The sequence below is a fragment of the Populus nigra genome, chromosome 9, assembly GCF_951802175.1.
Source record: "Populus nigra chromosome 9, ddPopNigr1.1, whole genome shotgun sequence".
Lineage (NCBI taxonomy): Eukaryota > Viridiplantae > Streptophyta > Magnoliopsida > Malpighiales > Salicaceae > Populus > Populus nigra.
The window spans coordinates 584,438-606,024 of record NC_084860.1 but is presented as its reverse complement, the minus strand read 5'-3'; the positions used below and the strand labels follow the sequence as shown (position 1 = coordinate 606,024).

General features: G+C 31.8%; 3 protein-coding genes across 4 annotated transcripts; 2 read left to right on the top strand and 1 right to left on the bottom strand.

The window, feature by feature from the left end:
• Positions 1 to 205: 205 nt before the first annotated feature.
• Positions 206 to 2,159, top strand: LOC133703941 (probable pectate lyase 16). Its single transcript, XM_062128688.1, has 4 exons — positions 206 to 929; positions 1,101 to 1,204; positions 1,318 to 1,453; positions 1,580 to 2,159. Exons 1-4 carry the CDS (start codon positions 210 to 212, stop codon positions 1,796 to 1,798), a joined length of 1,179 nt encoding a protein of 392 aa, XP_061984672.1. The 5' UTR covers positions 206 to 209; the 3' UTR covers positions 1,799 to 2,159.
• Positions 2,160 to 2,598: 439 nt separating this feature from the next.
• On the bottom strand, positions 2,599 to 4,091 carry LOC133703275 (uncharacterized). Its single transcript, XM_062127738.1, has 3 exons — positions 3,130 to 4,091; positions 3,004 to 3,045; positions 2,599 to 2,893 (listed from the first exon to the last, which is right to left on the bottom strand). Exons 1-3 carry the CDS (start codon positions 3,959 to 3,961, stop codon positions 2,766 to 2,768), a joined length of 1,002 nt encoding a protein of 333 aa, XP_061983722.1. The 5' UTR covers positions 3,962 to 4,091; the 3' UTR covers positions 2,599 to 2,765.
• Positions 4,092 to 18,911: 14,820 nt separating this feature from the next.
• LOC133702986 (probable WRKY transcription factor 31) lies at positions 18,912 to 21,587 on the top strand. Of its 2 annotated transcripts, none has more exons than XM_062127360.1 (6): positions 18,912 to 19,407; positions 19,509 to 19,610; positions 19,719 to 19,889; positions 20,022 to 20,405; positions 20,491 to 20,604; positions 20,731 to 21,587. In XM_062127360.1, exons 1-6 carry the CDS (start codon positions 19,063 to 19,065, stop codon positions 21,391 to 21,393), a joined length of 1,779 nt encoding a protein of 592 aa, XP_061983344.1. In that variant the 5' UTR covers positions 18,912 to 19,062; the 3' UTR covers positions 21,394 to 21,587. The 2 variants fall into 2 exon arrangements, with proteins under 2 accessions (XP_061983344.1, XP_061983343.1); XM_062127359.1 differs by having other exon boundaries at positions 18,914 to 19,407; positions 19,716 to 19,889.

Sequence of the window (21,587 nt, the reverse complement as noted above, 5' to 3'; positions counted from 1 at the left end):
GATGTCAACCATCTTTTTATTCTTGGCTTTCTTCTTCTTTGAGATAGACAAGTCAACCAGATAGAGCTCGTGCAACCACGTTTGTCTAGCACTTAATTCTTACCAAACAACTCAATGTCTTTAGCCTCTAGACGTGTGACCCACCTTCTCTTGCTCTATAAAATCCCCTTCTATTTATTCCTTCTTCGAATTATCTCAACTAGCTAGCCATGGCCTCACCAGCCCCTCTAATATTGCTTGCATATCTTGTACCATACTTATGTTTAACCCTACCAGCTTATGCACTAGATAACAAACATTATAAACCCTTATCAAGCTATCTTCCAAGCAATATTAAGAAAACTCTGAACACTATAGACTCATGCTGGCGTGCCCAATCAAATTGGGCCAACAATCGTCGTGCCTTGGCCGATTGTGCCGTAGGGTTTGGCAGAGGCGCGATGGGAGGGAAATATGGGGCGATATACGTCGTTACTACACCGAATGATGATCCTGTCAACCCTAAACCGGGCATGCTGCGGTATGGTGCTATCCAAAGTAAACCTCTTTGGATCGTTTTTGCCAAGGATATGGTAATCACACTTAAAAATGAGCTTATAATGAATAGTTATAAGACTATAGATGGGAGGGGAGCTAAAGTAGAGATTGCATATGGACCGTGCATAACAATTCAAGGTGTTAGCCATGTTATTATTCATGGGATTAGTATTCATGATTGCAAACCAGGGAAATCTGGTAGAGTTATTAGCACTCCTACGCACGTTGGGAAGCGTGGAGGCTCCGATGGAGATGCCATTGCCATCTTTGCATCTTCAAACGTTTGGATTGACCATTGCTATCTTGCTCGTTGCACCGATGGCCTCATTGATGTAATTCATGCTTCAACCTCCATCACAATCTCTAACAATTACTTCTCCCAGCATGACAAGGTACTTAGACTGCACTTCATTTTATAAATGTGTTCCAATTTTATTAGAGTATTGATAAAGGTGTGAGACTCGAACCTGATGCCTCATTATCTTGCTTATGACCACATTGGTTACATAGATCATCCCAACTTTAGTCTCTAATTATGTCCACAAAATGAACTGCACTGGCAGGTGATGTTGCTTGGACACAATGATGGATATACAGCAGATAAAGTTATGAAAGTAACTATAGCTTTCAACCGTTTTGGCTCAGGACTTATTGAGAGGATGCCAAGGTAAAAGAAACAATATTTCTCCTATGGGGCATTCTTTTTTCTTTTTGATGTTTAATTTGATAGGAGTCTTATCAATCAAATCTAAGATAAATTTCGGGGGTATCGTATTGCAGGGTAAGGTTTGGCTATGCTCATGTTGCTAACAATAGATATGATGAGTGGCAAATGTACGCAATTGGTGGCAGTGCTAATCCAACCATCTTTAGTGAAGGAAACTACTTTTTAGCTCGTAATGGTAATTCCAAGCAGGTATAATTATTTACAAGATAATCTTCTTAATTATATCCCAAATGAGAGAACTAGATATTCTTAATCATAGCCTATATACGAACAACTTATCTTTATTTAATGTGGATAATGTTTCTTGCATTACAGGTTACTAAGAGAGAGGTCAAGAATGGCTGGACGAATTGGAAATGGAGATCATCTAAGGATGTATTTATGAATGGGGCTTATTTTGTACAATCTGGATATGGAAGTTGCGCGCCACTTTATTCTAAAACTCAGTCCTTTACGGTGGCTCCTGGGTCCTTGGTTCCTACTTTAACATCTGGTGCAGGTCCTCTAAACTGTGTTAGGGGTCAACCATGTTGATACCCTCAAACATTTTGCCAAACTTGTTGCCCGTTCTTCTGTAATTCCATTTCCTTTTTTCTTTTTTCTTTTTGACCTTCCTTTTACCCCTATGTAAAGTGTTCTTGGGAAGCATGTATCAGAAATTTAGCACTTTGAGATATATAATTGTATCATATACACATCTGATCTGACTGTTATAAACAAGGACTTTAAACCACTGCAATGAGGTATTGTTCCAAGGATAGTTTAGGGTGTTAATCAGAGGGTCAATGTTTGCCAGAACAGCTTTTTGTAAGATACAATGTGTCAATGTAAAGCAAGTGAAATCCACCAATAAAGCAAATTTGTGATCATTATAATAATAATCATTATTTCTTCACTTTTGTTTTTGGTTTGGCATGAACTCGGCTCATATCCAGTTTAAGACTTGAGTTATGGGTTTTAGTGTATTCAACAACCTTTTTTTATATATAATAAATAATATTTAGAGTTAACTCGGATAAATTTACTAAATTTAACCGATCAATTTTTAATTTGATTCGAAATCAAATTTGATATTGAATAAAATCATGTCAGGTTTAATAATTATAGATAATAGTACATTTTCGGTTTAATAATTATAAATAATAGTACATTTTCTTTTTTTTTCAATTTCTAATTCATTCCAGCAGGATCAACCTAAGTTCATGTTACTTAAAACTGTGATCAATTTACTATGCCAATTAAGCTCACTAGTGCATTATCTAGCTCTGACGAATAGGGGGGGAAAAACAGAAGGAAAGTTGACAGACAATGTAACAGCACTCTGGTAGCACTAATTTAGAAACCCAAAAGCAAAAACTATCATATATAAACAGTGCAGGATAAAATTTAAAACAAAGAAAACAGATCCATTAAGTTGCTTATTAAATTGCGAAAGGCAACTCAAAAAATAGGGAAATTAGAAAAGAGAAAGTGATTGGTATTCACTTTTGTTGATTTGTTCTTAAAAGAGCCTATTCTCATTGCTTTGAACCCCACATGTTACTGGTGCTGAGGCTCTCACTTTCTTCCAATACCATAGACCAGCACCAATTCCTAAGGCCCCAGCAGCTGAAACTCCAGTTACAGTCCCTGCAAAACACAATAAGAAACATCAAATTAAGTAAGCCTGATCTTTCAATATAATGTCTGAAATATGCCAAGAAAATTTTGAAACGATAAATGAAATTTTAATGCTTCACCTGCAATTATTCCTGCCTTGCTATGGCTACTGCTGCCGTGATCTGTAAAACAGAACCAAAATAACTTTTGATTTCTGACATTTGGTTTTGAAATAGTGGGATAAAAAGGCTTGGATACTAACATACCATTGCAATATGTTGTGACATTTGATCTCTGATTGCACAGACATAGGAAATTCTGTGATTGTGTGTCAAATCCACATCTTCCACCTCCTTTCTTCATGTCTTGACATTGAAGGCAATCTGTAGTCACTGGAATGTCAAAATCAACTCTAATACCATACTCAGGTACATGATCATCAGGAGCATTTGCACCATTAATTCTCCAATAAATACTAGTGTAACTAGCACAATACTTCAGCATCAGCCTCAAAGATTCGGTCGCTTTTGGGAAGTAAGAGCAGCAAGAACGTCCTCCTAATGCAGCACCACATCCTGGCAAGTGCCTGCAAAGGTAACTAGCACTATCACATGTCGAGTCGCACCGATCAGGAAACCTCTCGCAGAAGATAGGTTTTGGCTCAACAATCACTTTCTCTTCACTGCAATTGAAGAAGAGGTAGTCATTTTGAGAGGAGAGTGTTAAATGTGTGCTTGTATCAAGGCTAAATGCCCTAGTTGCACGAAAGTGATGACCATCTTTACACTTCCACATGAATGGATCGGTGACTATCATGTGAGGGTCTGAGTAGCTTATGCTACGAACTTGGTATCTCCCGGAAGGCGTTCGAAGCTCGAGAATGCCCGAATCGGAGCATAAAAGCATGTGCCTGTAATATGGACTGCCACAGCCATCATCGATGCCAAAAGGGTAGTTTATTGGAATGGTACCACATGAGTTTCTACAATGGCTTGCAGCTTGAGCTTTTGTGAGGAAAAAATATGGAAGAACGAATGTAATGAATAGGAAACAAAAAGAATCATAAGAACAAGACCTTGAAGAAGGATTGTAAGCCATTAAAATATGTGTTGGAAGCTTTGAATTTCTAGTTCATATGGTCAAGGATAGCAGTGAAATGAGTAAAGGGAAGGAAGGCTTAAAAAGAGTTGTCAAAAAGAATATATGTCATGACTGTTCCTTTTCTTTTTCCTTTCTTTTCTTTTATGTTTGCTTGTTACTTTGTTTTCACTTGTTCTTTGCTTTATGGTTTTAGAAGAGAATCTTGAGACAGGGGAATGATTGAAGAGTATGTGTCCTATGAAAGCAAAAATCATAAACAGAAGAGCTAAAGGATCAGTGCTTCTGTTCCTTAATTTGTTCATTTTCTGTGGGATGATTTTGGTCAAGAGTCTAGATGCATGGAAGTGAGAGTTTCATGGCCAAATGGGGAAAGTGAGAGGCTAAGCAACAGGGCTAAAACCATTGTTTTAAAACAGAGTCAGGTAACAAGTTGGGCAAGTCAATAGTTTTATTTTAATTTTTATCTAAAATTGTATTGGACAAAAAAAAGATTTTAAAAAAAATTATTAGTCTCACCAAGATTTCCAGGATCAACTACATAGTCTGTTTCATTTTATTAGAAACTAGTGTGATAAGATTTTTTATTATTATTAACGTGAGTATTCGGGTCAGTTTATGTGTATCTCAATTAATTTCACGAGCTCTAAAATTAACAAACATGTAACTTTTCAGTAGCCCTGAAGTTTGTGGGACTCGAACCGGTAATTTTTAGATAACAAATTCATGATCTAATTAGTTGAATTATATTCCTTAAAATTAGATTAATAAGATTTTAGATTGACTAGTCGTACCAGCTAAGTTTCAGAATAATAAATTAAACTCTGTAATTTTATTTTGAAAATAAAATTTACATAGGTAAAAGAATAAACTTACCAACTCTACACTCTAATCCCAATAAAAAAACATGCAAATTAGGTTCATGCAAAATGTTCATAGGTATTAAAAGTTAGCTTCTAATTATTATTATTATTATTATTTTGGTCCGACGTAGCCTTTTGATGTGCTCTATAGAGTATGTAGCTAGAAAATGAAAAATTGATATGGCAATCAGGTTTCTTAATCAAAATCCACTCATCACACAATAATTTGGTTCTTTTAATATTATTTCTAAAAATAAAAAAAGTCACGAAAGTGTATATATATATATATTCTAATAAAACCCAGCTATTCTTTCACAACTCAAATCTAAAAATTAATTTCTTAAATAAAAAAATCAACCTCTTGGATTTTTTACTGAAATATATTTTCACTTTCCATTTTTTATGGTTTAATATTATTAGAATACCATATAACACTAATTTAGTGTAATTTATTTTTATTATTATTGTACTGAGTCTTTTGACCATATAGCACTAATACCAGGAACTTTTAGCTGGGCTGGCATCTTTCTTGGGTCTAACAATTGTGATTATATCAACTCTACCCTTGGGCCTTTGGGCTTTGCATGTATTATGATGGGCTTCACCAATGGAAGATTAGATTTGTGATCTACTTTAATTTTTTTGGTCCAGTCTAAACTTGCAGTTCCCATATTCATATATAGTTTTTTTATTTTCTTGAGAAGCATAAATTTGTTTCTTATTTAGTCCTTATTTTCATCTTTTTATGTAATTTCGTCCTTATTAGTTTTCCAATTTGGATCTCAAAATAAAAATAATTATTTGAAAAGTAAAACTATTGACAAAATAAACACGACACCGGAGTTTGAAAAATACCAATTTGGAGGAAAAGTATAGTGGCTGCAAAAACACTAGAACAACGTGATCTTCCCAACTTCTAGAAGAAAAGTTAAAAACTCTAATTAATTTAAGAGGCTGAGATTTAGGTTTGGCACTTCTTGTGTGATCACTTAATTTTTTAGTTATTAATTATCATTATTATTATTAGCATTACTTATTCAATTTATCCTTAATTTATTCATGTATTTGAATTGAGTTAATTTTATTCTTTTTAACATAATTTTATGAAACCCACCAACACCAATCACGAAATTACACTTGTCTTAGAAACATATTCATGTGGTCATTGCCTGTCCAATTTGCTTTAACAGCTAAGGCTGCAAGAAAATTATAATCCAACTTGAGGCATAAAGCTAGCAGTCAGCAACCAAACTACCTGTGGTCTAATCTAATCAATTAAGGCAACTAATTGAAAAGAGCCTCCAGTCACATAAATTAAGCTGAAGAGTCACCGGATGTTCATCCATGGTCAAAAAGACTCATAAATATGGTTGCCACGTTTTTCAAATGAATCATCTCCACATTCTCTACATGCTGTTTATTTTTTCATTTTAAAAGTACTTTAAAAAACATTTAAAATTCATTTTATTTCAAATTATTTTTTTATGTTTTCGAATTATTTTAATATGTTAATGTTAAAAATAAATTAAAAAAAATAAAAACAATATATATTATCTAAATAAAAAAACATTTTTCAAAATAATCACTTCCATAGTACATGCATTTGGGATCCATAATTATGTGATGTGGGTCACGAGTAGGCAGTTAGGTTGACAAGGGTTCGTGGTTCAGTATACGTTATTGTTAACATGATTAATTGGAGTGCATTTTCTTCGCAATCAATGAGGTATGTGCTTGATTTATTTAAAACTCAAATGAGAAATAATATTTTCAACGGTTTCATAATTTTGATGAGAATAACTTATTTTTTATCCAAAAAAATAAGAAAAAAAAAACACCCCCATAAAGTTGGTGTCAGTTTTGGCTCTAATTAAATTTTTATTAATTTTATTAGAAAAAAAAAACTGATTTCTGAGTTGTGAATAACTTCAACTAGAATATGTGCTTTCTTACTTCAAAAATTATACAATTCCGACAGTCTATGCCCGAATATGTATGCAAAGACGTTGTTGGAAATCTCTTAGCCATTAAGGATAGAAATGACGGGGAAGAAAAATTGAGACATATTGCTAACATTCAAACAAAGTCCATCGCCAAATATGTATGAAAATACTTTGTTGACAATTTCTGAACCATTAAGGGTAGAAATGTTGAAAAAAAACAAGAAAAAAAAGAAGAAGAAGAAGAAGAAAGACGAGTGCGTCTTCGTTGTGAACACGAATACACGAAGGGTGCACGGGTGCATGGCTTGAAGTGGTTGCTTGGTTTGGAAATATGCTCTCATTCATTGAAAAAACCGGCCATGTACACATGGCTTAAGACTCAAAGAACTTGACCAAGATTATATATATCAGAAGGAGGTCCTGAATTTCAGACCAAATCCCATGAAATAGTCTGAAAGGTATCATTATATTCTTAGAATCTGCTACACCTAGCTACAGGAAGAGGAAGAGAAAACGGAACTTTCTTGCGTCGAAGTCCCCACCGAAATTGCCCATGGAAAAGTAGTTCTTCAATTTTCAGGGACCAAAACGTAGCCTTTAATGTCGTGCATCCAAGTTACTTCTTTTGAGTTAGTGTAGATGGCCGACAATTAATCAGATGAACATGACTTCCCAGTCGACCTTAATTTTATTTTTTTGTTCTTGTTTGGTGAAAGGATTTTCAACTTATCAAAGAATTCTTGCCAATTCCATGATGGAGGAGCGTTGGTGGGGTTTAAATGTTCTTGCATTTTCATTTCGATAAAATCATGAGAATCGGATAATTAACTAATTACCTTTAAATTATGATTAATGTAGCTTAGACGTTCGTGATTGTAGTGATTGCAATACAAGGTTTTAGAGTGATGGAGCTTTTGAGTAATAGAAAAAATTTAGATTGTTGAAGTAAATTTGTGTTATCGAATTGATGGCTTGAATTTATTTTTTTAATTGAAATTTTTTTTTTATCCTTTAATTTTGAGTTAATTATAAATTAAACTTCATAATTTATTTTGATTTACTTTCTATAAGGTTATTATCGTTTTATAACTTGGACCACAAGTTTTACGGGTTAATTATCTCAGGTAGACTTAGGTTATTTTATTATGTCTTATTTTTAAATTGAGTTTTTTTCAAATTTAACCTTTAAAAATGAGTTAATTAAAATTAGAGCTTCATAATTTGTTTCATTTGATTTCTATGAGTTTATCACAATCTCATAATCTTGGTTACGAGTTTGACAGGTCAACCCATGTTAATTTAGGTCATTTTTTTGTTTACTTTTTATTAAGTTAGCCTAATCTTATCACCTGAGCCACGGGTCTTGCTAGTTAACTCTTTTTATGTTATGTTTTTTTTTCAATTTTATTATTTAATATTTGGTTATTTTGGAATTAGGCTTCATAACTTTTCTTTGTTTTGTTTTCCATAAAGTTATTCTAGTTTCATTACCCGAGTCACAAGTTTAATGAGTTAACTCGTATTTTTTTTTTATCATTTTTAATTTCATTATTCAACATTAGGATTGCTTATTCCGATTCGCGGGTAAACTCGATGTTTTTTTTAATTTAATTATTTTTTCAATTTCATCCTTTAACATTTGATTAATTTGGAATTGAGCTTTATATTTTAAATTTTTTCTTTTTATAAAGTTATTCTGGTCTCATTATCTAGGTAACGGGTTTAGTTGGTTAACCCGAGTTGACTCGGGTTTTTGTATCTCTTTTATTGATATTTCTTTTTAATTTTATCATTTAACATTGAATTGATTGAGAATTAAGCTTTATAATTTGTTACAATTTACTTTCTATAGAGTTATTTTAGTCACATAACCTGGATTGCAGCTTTGATAGGTTAACCCGAGTTAACTCGAGTTGTTTTTTGTCACTTTTTTTAATTTATTTTTTTTAATTTCATCTTTCAACATTGGTTTATTTGGGAATTAGGTTTCATTTTGGGTTTTAATTGCTTTCTTTGGGATTATCTTGATTTCATGATTTGGATCGTGAATTTGGCAAATTAATTCAAGTCAATCTAATATGTTTTCGTCTCAATATTTTTTTTTTAAAAAAAAAGGCATGTCTTGAAATTTTTAGTTACTATGCTTTTAATAATTTTTTGGGTTGTCTTTGAGTTTTTCAAGTTGATCGGATCACATCAAATCTACTTCTATACGGTTTAAATTTTTTCTAGTAGAAAACATGCTTGTAACATCTAGATATTTTTTTTACAGGAAGAAAATTAATTTGATTTGCAGCCTTGCATCGACAATGATCTAGTTTTTACACTATATTTGGATAAGAATTTGATAATTAAGTTTTTTATTTGACAAAGAATTTGAGTAGGATGGTCTTACAAGTAACAAGTGGTCAAATTTCATAAACATGGGTTGCTTATATAGAAACCAGTCACATTGGACCCCTACTGACTATTAAAATAACTTGTATTATCATACCTTGTAGAGTGTAGAGTTAAAGTGATTGAAAAAACAATTATATGAAAAAACAACCCGTGCAAATTGGTACGATTGAATCTATTGGATTAATATCAGACTGTGTTAGCGCAGACTTCGATTCTGATACCATTTTATTGGGGATTTGTGCATGATTTTAAACTAGATATTCTTGTTGAGTGTAATGTCAGAGATGGAAAAGGACATGAAGGAAAAATAGCACACATATTTTTCGATCAGTTATCTATTAATCTCACGGGCTAAAGATTAATACGAAGAACGACTAATAACATTTAGAAGCTCCCGTGTTTCTAAAATTTTAATTTTTTTATTAAAATTTATTATAATTTATATATTTTGGATCGTTTTAATGTGTTGATATTAAAAATAATTTTTGAAAAATAAAACAAATCATTGACATGCATTTCAGCACAAAAGGTTATTTGAAAAGCAACCGCTGCCATACTGTCAAGCACCCTCTAAGTACCATAATAAGATTATAATAATTTGTAATTCTGAAGGGTGTAACTTAACTGATTAAATTTTAGATTTGTTTTTTAGAAATTATCCGTTTAAGTCCCACAAACCTCACTTACATAGTCATTAACTTCGAGACTTGTGGAATTAATTAAGATACATACAAGCTGGCCCAAACATTCATATTAATAAAAAAAAATTACAAAAACTAGTTACAAGCTCCTATTCAAAAAGAGAGTAATACTAAAAAGTTGTAAAAGCCGAGGAACATCCAAAGATAAATCATAATGTCAGGATCAAATTATATAGAATGGCTAATAACAATTTGCAAAACCAATATATAAAATTCTTTAAGCTAAAAAAAAATAACCCTAAATTTCTTTCTTCATAGTTGCCTCAAGTTTTCCACCGCAATAAAAATGTAATTACTTAATAAGAAGGTGTTTGAAATAGTAGTAGAGATTATTTTTTAAAATATTTTTTATTTAAAAATATATTAAAATAATTTTTTTAAAAAAATATTTTTAACATCAGCACACTAAAACAATCTAAAAACATAAAAAAATTATTTTATAATAAAAAAAATTAAAATTTAACCAAAAAAATGATTGCTCTGGCATGCCAAATGAACCCTAAGTCGGCTAGAACCTCAACAAGAAATTAAAGACTTCATTAGCAATTTCCTTTTCTACAATTTCACATCAAAGGAGAAGAAAAAGTTGTCCACTTCCAATGATGTAGTCAAATTAAGATATTGAAATTGATTGCTCTCTAAAATATATCCACACTACATATATAGTTTCCAACAACTTGTCCTTTCTATTCTCACTACACGATGGTGTTCCCTTAAGTAATATAATTATATATGATATCTTCGAGTGGCATTAGAAAACTTTAAATCCTTAAAATTAATTAATCTTGATGATCATGTTTTGGTAGCTAGCTAGTTTATCGTACCATTAATTTATTCCTCAAGAAAGAATCACCCTGATGTGATGACAGCTTTTCTCACTTAATTACTGCCAACTAGCTAGCTAGATCGCTAGCGACTGATCATAAAAATAAAATAAAATAAAACCCTGCCACTACGCCTCAATATGAATCAATCCCAACACTAGGCAACCATGCATGAAACATCAGAATAGCTAGTTAGGTATAAAAAATCTTGGGTCCTTTTTTTTTTTTTGTGTGTGTGAACGATTTGTGGAAAAGACAAGCAGGAGACGACCAAAATGAGGAGCAAAATTGGTGTTTTTTTACCAAGAAGAGTAAGAAGAGTGATGGGCTGCTTTCTGTTTTGAATGATATCATAGAAGGGAGGAAGAAAGCACCCGCAATTTGGCAGTGTTAATTGTCAAAAGACGTGTGTCATCCATCTTGTCGGTCTTAAAGGCGTTTGAAGTTAAGAGAAATCTGTCTGAACAATGTAAACAAATGAAAGAAAGAAAGTTAAAAACATAACAAAACAAAAGACATTGAAAAGGTAAAAAGGGTGTCGATCCGAATAAAGAAGTAGTGAGGTTTTTTGTCGGCAAGAATACAAGATGCGTTTGGTTCTTGTTCGAGAAAGAAATAGGAATATAATTTCTCTCGTTCGTTCCTCGATCTAAGAAAAGAGAGAATCAAAACAAAAACAAAAAAAATAGAATTAAATTTATTTTTTAAAAAATTAATTTATTTCATTCATGGAAATAGTGATGGTGTTGTTGTTGTTATATCACCACTCTTTTATTGTTCCCTTCAATTTTCTATGATGAATAAAAAAATTATTCATCACCTTCTATATATGGTGATACGATTATTTTAAAAATATATATTATTGTTATTACAATAATATTACGACTATCTCGATATATGGTGATATTCTATCACTATCACAACACTCATTTTATTATTTTTATTATCATTATTGTTAATAAAAATATTTTATAATTATTATTTCTTTTTATTTTAAAAACAAGTTATTTGAGATTTAAAATTTTATTTTGATTTCAAAATAGTATTAAAATTAAAATATCATTTTGATTCCTTCATTTCTATTCCATGTCGATTCTCATTCCCAAACTCTCATTTTTAATAATCAAACTTAACACCTAAAAACATTTGGTAAATGATGTATGAGGAGGAGAAATACAGGGCTTGCAACATATATATACACGTGCTTGCGTGTTGTTTTAGTGGGGCTTGCTCACTAAATTTTCTTTTCTATTTTCCATTCTCCCGTGTGGTTACTCATTTTATGATTGATGATAATTATTTCATAGTTTAAAATTAATCAATTATATGACCTTATAATAAATTAATATAAATTATATAGAAAAATTAACTCGCATCTTTTTTTATTTATGGATGGATGAGCATTCCACTGCACTATACACTCTTGCTTCATTTGAGATTAATTGTGTTTTCATAACTATAATTTGCATATAAAACCATGGTTTTGAAAAATATCAAATTTCAGTTTTATAATAAGGTTTTAAGTGTGCTGAATTTTCAAAACCATAGTTTGAAAAGAGTTATAAACATCTATTTTGTACTTAATTAACTTATTATTTATCAGCTCAATATTACCATATTAAACAAATACTTCATTAAACCAACCAGTATACATACGAGTACATTATTTGCTAGGGATTATGTAAAATATTTTATGAAACCTTAATTAACAATTTATTTTTTTTTATTTTTCTTTTTAGTTCTGGTCAATTCCTCCTCCATCATGGACATGAAATCAACCCGAAAACCCCGTTAAATTAATGTTGGAATGGTAAGTGCCGGAATTTGAACAAAAAGAGAGCAAGCCATGGATCAATTCTCAGCATAAAACATAGAAATTGGAAAGGAAAAAAAGTTCCAAATGTTTGAAATGCATTTATTATTGAGAAATGGAAACCAAAAATTAATAAAGAACAGTATATATATTCAAAATGGTGCGAAAAGTATCTGTGCATAGAATTGCTCTGTTGCTTGTGGCAATACGCCAACTTAGTGTCTAATTTATTTATTTATTGATGCCGTTTAGCTTATGGCTCTAATTAATTAGTCCATGTATTACTTTCAAAACCTAACCACTCACCAAATTTCTTAATCAGGTTAGGAAGCCACGTGAGGTAGGATCAACATGGTCAACGTAAAATTCAGTCAACTTTGTCATTTTCTTCTATTTTGATTTTGTTTCCCTCAAGAGTTTTGAAACTCTGTAATTGTTTAATTAGGTGGGGTTTTGACATTTTTATCATAATTTATTCACATCCTTGGAGTTTTTGAATTTTGGGCATGCATGGTCATTCTTATCTCTATTCGTGTGCGTGTTATTTTTATTCATTAATAGATAATATTAATGGATAATTTTATATATTAATTGAAATTAATTTTTTTAATAAATAATTTTAACAACGCATCTCTATCATTGATGTAATACATTAAGAAAATAAATACATATTGATCTCAATGTTCGAAACTTTACTAACTATGCGATGACTACAAACCCTAATATTTATAACCACTCTTGTATTATTGTGATGTGACTAGTTTGAAAGCTTCTTAAGATATTAATGTTGAAGTGATTTACCAACCAATTAATTAATTGTCACATACGCATGCTTTTTTTATCTATATGATAAGCTTGTTTTATATAACTAGGTAGGAAGTCAATATATTCAAATAATTTGATATAATCAATTTATTTTATATTAATTTATTAAAATAATTTTTTCAGATTGTTTTTTATTTTTGACATTAATACATCAAAATTATTAAAAAAACATTTAAACCCAGATAAATATACTTTCAAAAAATTTCTAAAATTAAAAATTATCGCACTCCAGGACTATTCTTTAATAATAAAATGAGAGAAGATAAAATTAAGTTACCCAATTAATGAAAAGCCAACATTCATGGAGGAAACAGACTACAAGGGTACCACAAGAACAGAGTGATTCTCGTTTAAATAGCTGCAATGGAAGACCATGAAAGTCTTGGGTTTGGATGGTTGAAAATCAAAAGAGGAAATTAAGTTGCCTGCGTCAGTTGACTTCAACAAATTATGCATTTCTCATGTGAATAATGTAAAACACATCAAAAGAAAATACTACTAATTAACGACAACGAAAACAGTGAATCAAAATAAAGTTCTAAGCAAAGACAAAATTAGTTGATTAAGATTCAAGCCATTCAATCTTTCCAAATTCATGACTCGGTAATCACAATACATTGATGCTTCTAATGGGATGTTAAATAAATTCTTTATCGTGGAACATAATTTAGAATAATAGATATTTTACATAAAAAAAATAACTTCAATTTAGGCTATGTTTGTTTATAAAGTGTCGCCCGTGGTGGCGCTGTGTCGATGGTTAGGGGAGTTGCCACCTAATTATTTGGTTTAGGGTCGTTAGGAAACCCGTATATACCGGTTTTATAAAAGATTCTATGAAATTTGATATAATCAGCAAATAGTTAACCAACTTTTCTAATCACAAACAAACACAAGAAAATTTGGAAAGTAATTTCTAGAAAATCACTTTCCGTCAAACAAATAAGGCCTAAATCCCTTCATGTTGTTCAAGAATTTATGATAATATAGAATTTAAATTAACTATTACTTGAAGTACTCTTATTGTATTTTAATTAATTTTTTAAAAAATAAATTATGAAATCAAGTATCTATTTTGAAAATTGAGAGTGGTTAAAAATTTAAATTTGATAGATTATATATTTTAAATTTTTCATTACTTTTTGATTTGATGATTGGGATTGAAAATTTCTAAATTCAATTTTAATAAATAAAAAATTAAGCATTAATACTTGGTTTAGAAAAAATTAAAATGGTATAAAAACTATATGAATTTTGGCTGAAACATTTTTCATAGCTTCCGCAGCATGGGGGCATAATTAATATAACCTCAAACACCTTTTTTAACCTACTTCTATTTTTTTTTAAGTCTCCATGGAATATTCAGCTAAGTTTATATTAATTAATAGGAAAATAAATTAATTTGACCGATTTTAATTTTCAATGGTATCGAACGTAGTAGTGCCTAAAATAAGAAAAGGAAATTAAAAAGGGAATTATATTGTATTGAGTAATATCTAAAAGCACACTTAGTATCGAAAAGGAATGAAACCAAGGAAAAAAAAATCAATGAAAGTTAAAAAAAAAAAGGATTTGGTCTTGCGTGTTTGGCAGTGTAGTAACGATTACTTTTTAAATAACTTTACGTTCTAAAATACATGTTAATGATGTTTTTTTATTTTTTAAAAATTATTTTTAATATTAATACATCAAAACAATTTAAAATATATAAATTATATTAAATTTTAATAAAAAAAAAAATTTTTAAACACGGTGAACACCGCGTTCAGAATCTGTTACTAATACAAGTCTTTATACATATTTGTCTCGAAGAATAATTTAATATTTGTCTCCATGCAAGTCGTTGGGTTCGGTGGTCAGCATTTTCCTTCGTGCACGTTCGTAATTAGGCACTGTATACCTCGTTCACATATATTCTATCCACTAGGCATAAGAAAATGACTATTTGTTTTTACATTTTAAAAAATATCTTTTAAAATTATTTTAATATACTAATATTAAAAATAATTTTTTAAAAATAAAAAATATATTATTTAATATATTAATAAATAAAAATATATTTTAAAAAATAATCATTATCGCACTTTCAAATATCAATTAAAATCTTATTAGCCCACAGGACAATTCTACTCTACATGACATGTCTTTGAATGGAATCTTTATTGATTTTCGAACCCCTTTCCTCTTTCTTTTCTTTGGGCGCCGTAGGTTTGAACAGAAACAACTATTTTCTATATAAAACAATGTTCTCGATCGATTGATCGTACATGCATGCAATTAGGAGAAACTTTTCCACTGTTCGAACGATTTCTATTCCAAGTCCAATTCACGAGTTTGGTTACGTTGGAAAACTTGGAGAGAAACTATGATTTTTGATGTCGAAATTAATGCAATATTGGTCAATTGTTGGCCACCGTTTTCCCATTCTTGGTAATGTTTTGAAGGTGTGAGCTTGAAGGGTTTTTTTTCCTCTGGAAAACTCTAGATGTTTTGGGTAATTGCCAGGATGTGTACGTGGCAAGCCAGCCATGAGCTAGGTAGCCATAACCTTTTTGTCTTGACTTAACCTCACGGGCAAGATTAATAGCTAGGCCAAAGTATAACGAAATTAATTTTAGCTATATAATATATTAGTAATTATCTTATTTATTTCTGTCTTTTTATCTTATTTGAAACCCAATCATTTTATTTTCTTGTAAATAACCATTTAACATTTCAGAAGTTGTTTTTTAAATAACTATTTTTTGATTAATATACTCCACGAAGAAGAAATTAATAGAACATCACTGGATGTTGAAAATTCGTGTGCAGCAGAAAGAAGGGAAAGTTTGGGTTAACTAATAAGTCAAGAAATATGAACAGGCCAAAGTAATATCCACCTAATGTCATGCAGATTGATTTTCTTTTCTTTCTTTTATTTTTTTAGATACGTGTTTGCTTCATTTTATTGGTATTGGTTGTCAACGATGGAGTTTCAAAGCCACACACAACCAAAAAAAAAAAACTCCATGCTTTGAGAATTATTAAATCTTTTACTTAACTAAAAAACAAAGGAAATATATAAAATATGTGATATAATTGCAAGCAAAGTTTCAACAAAGACAGAAATTCGTGCAGTAATTAATTCTTGTATGGTCAAGATTTGAGGCTAGTAGCTGGAAACAAGATTAAACCCTTGATAGGTCTAGCATCGGTGAATTATGAAATACCATGACATTCAAGCAAGAACAAAAAAATTAAAACGTTAAAAAGGGATGTCAGAACATGGAGTTGGCTAAGAAAAATGGCTCCTCGATTCGAAAAGGAAAGGAGCATAAGTTCTGCTATTGTTTTTATCTCTGATGTGACAATGTCAAAACGTTACTATATTATATATACATTAATCTCAGAAAAATTAGTTGAATATGTATATATGTACACGTATTAACTTGACTCACTATATAAACCATATCATGATAATTTATTATTGATTTGGTTGACATTAATTATTTGCACAGGGAAATAACACCTCTAAGTTAATGGCTGCTAGCTATTCAAATAATAATATTATAACTTAATCCTAAGGGGTGTAAATCAACTGGTCAGATCTTATATTTACTTTTTAAAAATCATTATTCGAGTCTCACAAACCTCAGAATCACTAAAGACTTACATAGTCGTTGACTTCAAGACCCGCAGAATTAGTCGAGATACGCGTAAGCTGCCCCGAATACTCATATTAATCAAAACAAATAATTAATAATAATACTATAACTTTATTGAGAAAAAAATCAATTAATTATAAAAAATCAGCGATTGATTGCAAAATGAATAAAAAGTAAAATTCCATCCAAAAGAGTGTTTATTAATTTTAGGTAGTGAGATAAAAACGTATTTGATTGAAGAAATTATAAAGATATAAAAATATATTTTTATGATAATTTAAAAATAAATTTATATATTTTTAAAATATAAAATATAAAAATAAACACATATCTCCACTTTCTCTGTCTTTTTAATTTTGTAATTAAATCGTAACCACAGATTACCTAATTTTCCGGTGGTTACTTGGGCAGTCTCCTCAAGGGTTTATTAGCGCAAGGCAGGCAACTACAAAATCTAGATGTGTAAAAAGAGCAAGTGACTGGGTCCCACCAGTAAACAGTCAACATGGTTACCGGGGAGCAGATCTGAAACGTGGGGGGCTTATGTAATAGAGGGACCCATCTATAGACTAAGCAACTGTCCCGTCCGGTCTCCAGTCATAACCTAGCCTGGCCGTCAATTTCGTTGACGTGCTTCTCTCTTACTTTTAATAAATAAATATGAAAAAAAAACAATTTAATTGGTTTATTGAATTTCATCACGTGGAACGCGCCGCACGATAAGGGACGGTGGGATTGACAAGTTTTTTTTTTTTTTTTCTTAGGGTTTTGTTTTTCTTTTTTCTTCGTTGATTTGATTTTATGAAAGAGTCAAAACTCTTTCTTGAAGAAAGGTAGACGAAACCCACATACCCCACCCTCAACACCACCACCACTACCTTTTTCTTTTTCTTGTCTTACTTTACAAATCTGGTCAACATTTCATCAATTTTTGTTGTTTTCAACCCGTATACCCATTTTAATATCCGGACCCATATTTGATTTTTTCCCCTTGGAAAATTCCATTTGTTATTGTTGTTGAAGATATTTGAATTCTTTAGTTTATGTTCTAGATAATTATTAGTTTATAAGTTCACACTCTACGGGTTGGATCAATATTTTTTCAACGCAACGTTACAAAGATTATTTAGGATATAAAAGATTATTTAATATTTTTTTAAAATCATTAGAGCGATTCAATCTTGAAATCTCCTTATTTAACTTATTGTTTAGCTTATGTTTAAAATTAAAATGTACAAAACTAAATGCATTCTAGTTGATCAATGAAAAAAATTAGAGAATGAAATTTTGTTTTTAAAAAAAGATAAAATTGACATAAAAAACCTCCCAACCCAACTTATTGCTAAGTTTGAGTCTAAAATTAAATCATGTGATAGTTGCCTTAACGTGACTTTTTTGACTTGATCGATCCCAAGGCAAAGTAATTGAATGGTTAAAAAAAAAAATTGATAAAAAAAAAATGTTTAAACGTTTAACTCGACTCTTTATTGATTAGTTCAAATTTAAATTAGTTTGATTGATTCTAAAGTAACTCGGATCATTATTAAAAAAAATTTGAGAATGAAACTAAAAAAATATGATATTGAAATTAAAAAAAAGAGAGAAAAGGAAAAAAAAAGGAAAAAAAAGAAGAAAAAGTACAGCTTCGCTATTATATGACTAATGAAGCTCTATGAAGATTGCCATGGTAATGGACTATCCACTTACTCTATATGGATATCCATCGACAACCCATTTTTTGCAAGTCTCTAAAGTCTAAATTTCTTGTATCGGCAGCAGTATAAGACTGGACCAATATTGCCAGCTAGGGATTCCTGACGCATCACCTGACGCCACCACTCAAGAAATCCCTCCAATTTCTTCTAAATATATCCATTTTCAATCCAAATAATAATAATAATAAAAAATCTCTCTCTTTTTGGTCCGCCCTTCAAACCCTTTTTATAGCCGAGCTCATTGCAGCGGCTAAAGACTTCAAAGACTTTGCACACATAATTAACACGTACACACAGACACCTCTCTCCCTCTTTCTCTCAAGAAAAACTCTCTTCTTTCCTAGCATTTCTTCTTGTTTTCTTTCTTTCATTTATGGACAAGGGATGGGGTCTTACCCTCGCTTCTGATCCTGTTTCTGTCTTCTCTAGCAGCAACAACAACAGCCCAGTTGGCTCTTTTTTGAAGATCAAAAGAGACTTCATTAGTGATCATAACATGGATCATTCTAGGAACAATAATATGTTTCAGTTTCCAGGTAGTCTTTCTGCTGGCCAAGATGAGCAACCACCTTCTGCTGCTCACGAAGTAGATTTCTTTAAAGAAAAGATAGATAAGGTTGGTGACGATGATTCTAAGACCACAAGTGTTATTGTCAAGAAGGAGAATTCCATTGCTGAACTTGCTCCAAGGTCTACCAGGACTGCTCTTGATGTAAATGTAAGAAAATAAATCTGTTTTTTCTTTTTTTGAATTATTATGGCTTATATAGTTTTTCTATAAATAGAGATATTGATTTTTTTTTTTGTTTCTAAATATAGACTGGGTTGCACCTTCTTACTGCTAACTCTAGAAGTGATCAATCAACTGTGGATGATGGTGTTTCATCTGATGTTGATGATAAGAGATCAAAGAACAACGAGGTAATTATAAGTTTAAACACAATCCAAATCGATGGTCAATTTTTTTTTTTAAGATTTCCCATTTAAGGATTTATTTAATCTTTATATATATTTTTTTACATGTAGAAGTTGGCACAATTACATATGGAGCTGCAACAAATGAATACAGAAAATCAAAGGTTAAAAGACATGCTTGGTCAAGTAACCACCAGTTACAGTGCTTTACAGATGCATTTTGCAGCACTAATGCAGCAACATCAACAACAAAATCATGGAAAAGAAAGCAATAAAGAGCAACAGGTAATTAATTTTCTCTCAAAACAATTAACAGTTCCAAGCATCCTTGACATGATGGCGATGATGATGATGATTTTACTGTACCATTTTAACTTGGTCCAGTTAGGTTAAATGATTTGTTTTTGATGTGTTCAGAATGTTCATGGAAAATCTTCTGAGGAAAAGAAACATGAGGACGTAGTAGTGCCCAGACAATTCATGGATCTAGGCCCTTCAGCTGAGACTGATGAACTATCCAATTCATCGTCCGATGAGAGGACTCGTTCTGGAACACCTCAAAACCATATTGAAGTTGCATCCCCGAAAAACAATGGTAAACTTCCATATGATCAAGAAAATTCTAGCTTCCGAGATGGAAAAAGAATTGGCAGGGAAGAGAGTCCTGAATCTGAATCACAAGCATGGAAGGTTCAGAAAACGGATCCTGCCAGTCCTGCTAATAAGGCTATAGAGCAATCGACCGAGGCGACGATGAGAAAAGCCCGTGTATCGGTTCGTGCACGATCGGAAGCTCCCATGGTATGTAACTAGCTAAGACTTGTTCAAATCTTCATATAACTTTCAACAAATTGGAGTGGAACTAATTTGGTTTGACCGATTCCAGATTACTGATGGCTGCCAATGGCGGAAATACGGCCAGAAGATGGCCAAAGGAAACCCGTGTCCACGGGCTTATTATCGGTGCACCATGGCAGTGGGCTGTCCAGTTCGAAAACAAGTATGTTTTAGCCCATTTCTTGATCCTCGTTTTCAATCTAAGTTAGGGATGATTTGAGGAATTGTCGATAATCCAATCAAGATTTTATCTAAGACTAGTGTATTTTATGTTGGTGATTGATTTCAGGTTCAACGTTGCGCGGAGGATAGAACAATCTTGATCACAACTTATGAAGGCAATCACAATCACCCTCTACCTCCAGCTGCAATGGCAATGGCATCAACAACAGCAGCAGCCGCAAGCATGTTACTATCAGGATCAATGTCAAGTGCAGATGGCATTATGAACCCAAATTTGCTAGCAAGAGCAATACTCCCAGCTGGCTCATCAAATATGGCAACTATTTCAGCTTCAGCTCCATTCCCTACTGTAACATTAGACCTCACTCATAATCCAAACCCTCACCAGTTCCAAAGACCTCCTCCACAATTCCAAGTCCCTTTTCCAGGCCAGCCCCAGAATTTTTCCTCAGTCACAACACCACAATTGCCTCAGGTTTTTGGTCAAGCCTTGTACAACCAATCGAAATTCTCTGGCCTCCAATTGTCTCAGGAAATTGGGACTCCACAATTAGGCCACCAAGCTCAACCCCACTTGTTGCACTCAGGACAACAACCTTCCCTATCTCAGGACACATTGAGTGCTGCCACTGCCGCCATCACGGCCGATCCTAACTTCACTGCAGCACTTGCAGCTGCCATCAGCTCCATCATTGGTGGTGCTAACAGCAACACCACCACCAACAACAATAACAGCAACGCCACGAACAACACAAGCCACAGAAATTAATTAGACATATCTCTTATCAATTTTTTTGTTTTTTATGAATAGTTAATTACTTTGTTGTTATCAATAGTTCCTTTTCTCTTTCTTCCCTTCTTCCGAGGGATGAAAATGAGGTTCAGATGTTCATAGTTTCTTTTTTTTTTCCTTGTTGGGGGTCGAAAGGATAGAAATTGAAGTACACACAAGATATATTTCCA